We start from the raw sequence: 8,501 nt of genomic DNA, 5'->3' as shown, positions 1-8,501 counted from the left end.
GCCAGTCAGTGGTTACAGGCCGACATGTTGGTGATGTTTTAGTGAGCGTTGAGCGCGGTGGGATCTGACGCGTGATTTATTGATGCGTTTTCAAACGCGTCTTCGATACGAAAAGTGCATCTTGATCGCGACGCTACATGTGAAGTGTGTCGAGTGTGACAAGGCTGCAGCTCGTGCCTGGTTTACCCGGCCCAGCGAACATGAGTTGGGGTACGGAGCTCTGGGTAAGTCCTACACGTATCTCTCTGTCTCTAAGTACCTGTTTGTCTCCGTGTTACTCCTCGGACTGTTTGCGACACACGACACACGAGATACGCACACCACATACGGCGCACGACACACGCCGGAATAGTTTAGGCGTTCCATCACGTACACGGTAGCCGTTGTATCATTGCTCCGTTGTTTCCTCTAAAGACAGAACAACAACGTATATATCCTCCCGAAAACCAGTTCAACGGTGGTAAACCACTCGCAGGAGTTTTGCCTTTGCGGTTGCTAGCCGCGGGCGACGTTCTTCTCTCCTTTGGTGTATCCCCTCCTCTTCGCCACCATACCGTCCATACCCAACCCGCGAGTGTACGTGTACTCATCGCTGTGTGCTCCTTCGCTTGCTGCTTCCTTTCTCATGAAATCTTGGACGAATATACCGGCGCTAAGCCGAGACAGTGGCTTGTCATCTTACCGTCGAGCGAACGCACCAGTCTCGCTTCGAACGATTCAAGAAGATCGGTATCTTTCTGCTTGCTTCTTTCTTCTTCCGTTTATACGCGCATCCCGTTTTATCCCGGGTTCTACGTCGGGATACCATGTCTCTCTGTGCGTGTGTTGTGTGTGTGTGTCGTGTGTGCGTGTACGGTTTACTGAATTTCACGGATAATGTTATTCGGGAAACCTTGGACGCACGGCGCATTGATGTTTGAACTTAACGATTTCGGAATACCCGTTATCAGATGAAATTTCTTCCCACCGTAATTGCATCGCGTTGTCCGAGAGAACGGAAAACAAAACAAGACTTTTCCCTGAACACGATTACCGTTTGTCATTCGCTCGAGTCGAGTCGAGTCGACTGGAGTCGACTCGGCTCGACGAGGCCGTTATTTGTATTCTCCTGCGCTTTACAATAGCATTCGCGCGAAGGCATCTCTGTGTGTTCGTCTGGCACGCATAGGATCGGGAATCGTGTCGCCCAACATCGTCATCTTTCCTTACTTTCAGTTCTCTATAAATAATTCATTTGCGCGCTCTCCTACTCCTCGTTTCTTTTTCTGCGATCTCTTTCCCTCGCACGGGCCCGCCAGATCGACAGAAAATCTTTCGAGTTCGAGCCCTCGATCTTTCGACACACACATATGTACACAATACATATCTGTACTATTCTGTACCGCGAGTCGTTCCCGAGCATTTTCTGTTTGATTACCTTCTGCTATGTGACAGTTCTTACTCATATTTCTTCATTGGTTACTCCTTAATAATATTGAACTTTACTATGAAAATACTATTTTCACCCTTTGTATTCGGAGCCATTTTAACTCTAAAATTAAACATTTGTTCGACCTAGAATATTTCCATTAAATTGATATAATAACTCGTACAATACTTAAATGTTTAGTAATTGATTGGATACCAACATATTTAATAATGTAAACAATATCGTGAATAATGGTACAGCAATTTTTAGTGGACCCACCGCTCGAGTGGTAAGGGTTCAAATATTTACCGATCGATAATCAATCCACTAACCGTGATTTAATTTATGATTATGATTTAATTTACGCACTGTCATCCTAATTCTTCATCTCGATTGAATTAGCTTGCATAAAAATGTCTGCATATAAGTTACATTCAAAATTAAGTTACCAAGTGATCCGAAAGGATTTTCAATTTTCACCGTGTCCTACGTTCACTTTCTGCTCAAAGTTCATTCTATTGATCGATAATGTCTCTCGGGGGTGACACGAGGAAGCTGAAGTCGACTCTAGAATGACTGTCACAGAATTATATTTGGCGCAGCGTGGCGCGACGATCTGCGATTCTCGAAAATTAATCAAAATATTTACCGTATTATCTTCGGTCTAATTGTTTACACCGAAATAAAATATTTACACTGCTATATAAATGTATAATGTAATCTAAATAAATAAATAATTCATGTTAAATATTCTTGATCGGTGAAATTGATTCGCATAAGGTTGAATTTGGAGTGCAAAACCTACACTATACCGCTCAAAAGTATCTGAACACTTCCTTTTTCGCTACAAAACATAGTTTGAGTTAATAGAAAAAATATTCAGAACAATTTTGTCACTTATAATTATTATTATTACGTATATTGTTGTATCATAGCACAATAGAATTTATTTTTATGTACAAATTGTATAATGAAAATGGAATAATATAATCTCCATCCACAAATACGAAATCTAGTGGAAAGGTCTCGGTGCTTGAAAGGATTTCAAGTTTCACTTTGTTTCATTTCCAAGGTGCAGAGCGAATTCAGAGAATTTTTCGATACAAATACAAATAGAAAGATTGCCACGATTAATACAAGTGGTAGTATCTAATCGCGGTGGATACATCGACGAATCTTGTATTTAATCTTAATCTAATATTGGTAAGTTTCCACATAGGTAGTTTTTAACTTAAAACATTAGATATTCCATAAGATAGTAATAAAGATTGATTTTAGTCGCTTAAGATGCTTAAGGAGGCAGACTCGTTTCTCCAAGATTTTCAAGAGGGTGCGGGATTTCTCGATACATAATGCAAAGATGGGGTTTTTCAGCAGTCAAAAACGCTAGATAAAAGCTCGTCCCAGGCCGCAATCGCCCTCAAAAGTTCTATTTCTCGTTTACGAGCATTCGGCAGCGTAATTTGTATTATTCGGAAGCATACAGCTGCGCATGTATCTATTTTCATAAAGCTGTGACAGCGACATGCTGCCAAATAATGCAAATTACGCCTCGTAAACTTAAAATAGGACTTTATCGAGCGCTTTCTACCACTGAAAAACCCCATATTTACAGTATCGAGAAATGAGAAGGCGCATCCCGCACCCTTGCAATCCTGGAAAGGAGTCTACCCCCTTAAGTAACTTTTATGCGTTGCTACATATTACACATTTCGCAAGTATCCAGATATTTTTGAGCGGTACATAGTGTAATATGTCAGTCTCCGTCGTACGTGTTCACGTTAGGTGGTCCACCCTGTATAACGTATGGTGTTTGACCGATGAATATGTGACGGGTGCGTCGCCATGCCGGTACACACGCTACCAGTTACTACCAGTTTTACAATGTTGCCGTTTACGGGGGTACAATGCGAACCGTTTCGTTTCGTCGCGTCTCGTCTCGTCTCGTCGTGTCGCGTCGTGTCACGGCAGAAGCTCATTTGATAATCATTGCTTCGAAAGCCGTTAAGGTTGGCGCACGCACGTTGCACAGTTGGAAAAGTGTCTTGTTCTCGGTACCAACCGGGATTCATTCGGCCGATTAACCAATAGACGATAGACTGATAGGAAGTCGTGGCTCGATTCTGCGCGCGATCGCGTATTACAAAATGATTGATGTTCCACTCGTGTTCCCCCGTGAATCATGATACAGGACGCGTTCGTGTTTAACCGCTAACGGCCACCAGCTATGTAGCTAGCTCGCGGGAACAGCATATGCACACGTACGACACGGGCGTGCCTCGCCATGCTCTTGACAGAGAAAGGCTCAATGAAAGAGAGGAGAGGGGGTGGGGTGGTTAGAGAAAAAGAAACAACGAGAGAAAGAGAATATGACTCCGCGTAATTTCGGTGTGACAATTCTCGAGCGATGTTCACTAGACGAAGTTTCTTTCTTTTTTTAACACTAAACCTACCGATGTGTATTGTATTATGAAAATAACAAGATTACATTTTTTCTATTTTGTGCGATTTTTATCATGATACAGGTTTTGCACTCCAAATTCGCCCTTTTGCAAATAAAGTATTGTTAAGTAAGTTTTTTAAAAAGATCAAATCAAATGTAAATTAATTGTTAAGAAATTAAAAATTTTATTTACTACAAAGCTGTACATCAAGCACTTATTTAAAAGTAATTACCAATTTATTAACTTTGTACATAATGTATGAAAACTGTGTGTAGATATGTATATTCATTGTAGCTATTTTCTGATCAATAAATTAAAAAAATGAAAGTACATACGTATTTCTAGCAGCGTACTCAGATTATGTTTACCTTATGTTTACCTGTAGTAACGATACCGTTCACGCGAGTCTGAATAAATATATAATTTGATCGAAATAAATGAAGAATTAATTTTAAATATTCTTAGCCCTCTGAGCGGGTTGCGCCCGACCATTGGCGGTATATCTGAAATGGTTGTTATATGTAGCAGACAAAAAACGCGCACGAATCAGCTCCGGACCGGCCGATTATTTACAACCACCGCGCTCCGATAACTTCAACCCCGACAAATGGACAACACGTGCGACAGACCCACCGAATCAGATCGATGAGGTCGTACATACACACACACATACTTAAGTTATCATCTTTTTTAGAGCGTCCGAATATTAATTCGAGTAACTGTATACAATAGAAGAGAAGAAGAAGCTGAATTTGGAGTGCAAAACCAATATTTACTAGAATCCCTGGAAACACCTTTATAATTGCAATAATTGTAAAATAAAAAATCCAGAGCCGGTCATTTGACCAGCGGCGATAGGTTTATTACATTCTCAAATTCCTCGATTCTTTCTATCGTCTTCAATTGTACCAGCTGGCGTTTCTTATGAATGCAGCTTTGCCCAGAGAATATGATCGCGGCTCCCAGAGTAAGATTTATCCCGATCTCTTATCGCTTCGCGTTACGGAACAATTAAACCGGGTAATGCGGCCAATTTATTGCGAGAACTTTCCGATAAGCTTCGAACGTTCGGAACGGTTCTCGATAACGAAAGCGGCCTCGACGATATTTTCTACATACATATATACACACGCGATGTACGATACACGTTTATGTAGAACGAGTCCGTGAATCGTTCCCCGAGTGCCACGTGCTCCCACGATCTTAATTACGCTTCATTCGTGTTTGTACGGCACGCCGCGCTGTCAGAGACTTATCGGTGCACTTTGCACTCGAACGTAAATGTTTTTCCTATTTTGACCCTGGCGGTTATACAGCTCCGATAGCAATTAAGATCTTTGGAAATGGATCTCGATTGTCCGCAGCTCGAGGATCCGTAAAAAGATGTGCGCGAAACGGAAACCGTAGCGAGTGGACGTGGGTGGGAAAACGCGAAGGTTACGAGCGGTAAAGTTACTTTCTCCGGCACAACGAAATCGGGAATTGCTTTTCTACGTGTATACGTGTAGACGCGCGCGCGCTGTCTTCCTCGCACTTGGACACACAGCCTCCCAGCGGAATGACGCAAGAATCCCGGCATGATGTTTTTCTACCGATTCCGGGCCGCCATTATTTTTCTCGAACGAAAGCGAGCTTTTTCATTCCCGTTCCATTTGTCTCCATCGTCGGTTTTGCCCATGCAATCGTCGCATCACTGGAAATGGAAAGTAGCCGGCTCGTTTAGGGAAACGACGCCACAGTGGTTCAGAATCGCCAAATCGTGGACGAAAAGTCAATTTTTCAACTTTCTCAAAAATGAATGAAATTTATGCCGATAGGTTCTTAACGCATTATCTACCGGTGATTATTCCAAAATTGTTAAACGTCCATGGTTGAGAATTTTTTAAAAGAATCCTTCGATAGCAACATCAACTTTAATCATAAACTAACAGCTCACCCTCAATAACAAAATCCAATACATAATTTTCTTCGGGGTTACTGCGTAAATGAAGATTTTTAAACTTCCATATATTCACATAATAATTCCTATTCCGGGAATACAGCACCGTTTAAATGTAGGAATTTTCTTGACTGTTTATTATTTTGAGAAATCAAAAATTTGTTTGCGTTTTAAAAAAGTTACTGTTATTTTTTATATATATTATAACTATTAATTTTGACATCAGATTCATATTCAGCAACCCGAAAAATATGGGAATACTAGATTTCAAGGAAACATCACATTAATAATCATAATATGTACTTTGGTGCAGTGTTTTCACGTGGGTCCTGTTCTCCTGTTCTCCTGTTCGGTTACGACTGCGAGAAACAGGTTTCGAGTACTCGAAAAGATCCGATCTTCCCTTTCCCTCGTTCGATCGAGTCGAAGGATTAGGTTTCTCGTTTACTCGGAACCAACGCAGGGTGCAAAAACTAGACTCGACTTGCTCCTTACTAGGTCCGAGTTAGGCCAAGGCTGATTCCACCTGCGACCGTCTCTGTTCTCTGCTCCATTTCTCTCGCCACGCAAAAACCGCCGCGATAGAACGTTCGATTTCTTTTGTTTGCCGATTACTCAGCGACGCGACACACTCGTTGGCCCAAGACACCTGGCAAAACCAACGAATTCGTAATCGTGTTCTCGTTGGTCGGCTATGAGCATTCGTTCTCCGTCTTTTTCCGGGTAATATCCCGACAAAACTTGCGCAACACTTTTGGCTTGATCAGAGAAGGCATTGGTGACACACTGATAACGATGTGTGCGCCTTCTGGTGATTCACTGTTCAAGGGAAAACCTGCTCGAGTTCATTGTTTGCCGACCAAAGGCCGTCCAATTGCCCCGCCGATCATTACGTATCATTGTTATGTTCTTCTAATTAGACGGCGGATATGATGCATTTATTACAAAAATGAGTAGCTGCAATTTGAAACGGTAAAAACATCAGAAGTATTTAAAAATAGTGTCTTATTATATTCAACCTATTGAACATATATTAAGAAAGAAAATAAATTTCTATTTATCTCCAGTTTGTTGCAATGCAGGCAGGAAATTTTTTTTTTGCATAAAGATCCGCTGCCTACTTATAATAAATAATAAAACTCTCATAATGTAGAATACACTCATATGTACAATAAAATTATAATAAAAGTCTTATAATAAAACGTCGTATTCTTGATTGTATCGTACAATATTAATTTCGACCAGCGTCTAAGACGAACATGTATAGGTTTTGCACTCCAAATTCACCCTTTTGCAAGTCAAATTCAACCGTTTGCAAATCAGTTTCACTCACAATTGAATCACTTCACGAATTATAATTAAATGTAAATTATAATGTAATATGTTTTTTACAATTGAAATATAATTATAAAGTACATGTGATTGGATTATACAGGGTGTGGCCGGACGGGCGGTACAACCGAGCAGGGGGTGATACCACATGTAAAAATAAGTCGAAAAAAAAGAATAACATTTTTTCGTTTGACGCTTCGTTTCGATAAAATCGAGTTTAAAGTTCCGCCAGATCGCGTGCTTTAGTACAATATGCACAAGGTAGAATTGGTTGATCATGGTCAGACGATTCCTATGCAATAGCACGAGAATGCACGTGCACATGCTGCATTTTCAAACTCAACTTTCTCGTAAACGAAGCGCCGAAAACAAAAAAATGTTATTCCTCTTTTTTGACTTATTTTTACATGTAGTATCACCCCTTGCTCGGTTGTACCACCCGTCCGACCACACCCTTGTATAACAAGAATAAACGAGGTGGGAAAAGAAAACTATTAGCATCAGCGATGAACATGTTATTATTCATAAATTCATATTGTGCGATAAAGAATAAGCTTGTTTGTTACGTTCGTTTCAGAAAAGAAATATAAATTGTAGAAAGACATAGGACAAAATTACTACAGAAAAAATTAACACTATTTACATAATAGGAAAGACCTAAAAAAGGAACATTCTCCATGTGGCACTAATCACTTAAGCGGTCATATTCACTGCCGGCAATTGTCAGCAAGCTTTAAATTAGTTTTAACGAACACTCTTTGTTCGAACATCTTGTCGCTAAGATTGCTGCATTTTGAAAGGTTGGTCATCGCCGCACAAGAAAACATCCTCATAAACATGGAGCACGGATAGAAATAAAAGATATTTTTCACATTAAGCGAGTAATGTACGCATTGAGTGATTTACACAATATTGTATTTCGATTATACTCATGCGTAAATGGCAATGAAACTAAATGAAAGGTTCGAATTATGTAATGCAATTACAATGTAATTCAAATACTGTGTTTAAATTAGCACAACTCTGCCAGTAGGTATGTAGTCTAGCTGATCTTCACGGCCGCGCACTTGTCCTTTCGCAGATGATTTTCACGACGGAACATAGGGAAAGCGATTTCAATCGGTAGAAGGGTTTCGAAAATTTCAGGAAGAACCGTCTCTGCGTCTCTGTTTCTTTGTGAATTATCTTACATACAAAATCGGCAGCCTATTCATCTTGTAACGGTGACGTTGACGCCAACGCCAACACTCCAACGCGAACGAGAGTCATCGGTGACCGAACTCCGTCGCTCGGAAAGTCATCGAGCTTGTCGCGTGACTCGCAATTTCGCTGGAAACCAAGCCGGTACGATGGAAAACTCGAACGCGAGGCCGAGCTC

At 40.8% G+C, this 8,501-nt stretch overlaps 1 protein-coding gene across 6 annotated transcripts in view; it reads left to right on the top strand.

Moving 5' to 3' along the window:
* The first annotated feature begins 58 nt into the window (after positions 1 to 58).
* The window catches only part of Cip4 (formin-binding protein 1-like Cip4), a 46,387-nt gene continuing 37,944 nt past the window's right edge, over positions 59 to 8,501 (top strand). For all 6 annotated transcript variants that reach the window (XM_076431943.1, XM_076431685.1, XM_076431864.1 and 3 more), the window contains exon 1: positions 59 to 224. In XM_076431943.1, coding sequence (XP_076288058.1) covers positions 201 to 224 — 24 coding nt within the window. In that variant the 5' untranslated portion in view covers positions 59 to 200. The remainder of the gene's footprint in view (positions 225 to 8,501) is intronic.

Source organism: Lasioglossum baleicum, chromosome 1 (genome assembly GCF_051020765.1).
Source record: "Lasioglossum baleicum chromosome 1, iyLasBale1, whole genome shotgun sequence".
In the NCBI taxonomy this organism is placed as follows: Eukaryota; Metazoa; Arthropoda; class Insecta; order Hymenoptera; family Halictidae; genus Lasioglossum; species Lasioglossum baleicum.
This window is presented reverse-complemented; position numbering and strand designations above follow the sequence as displayed.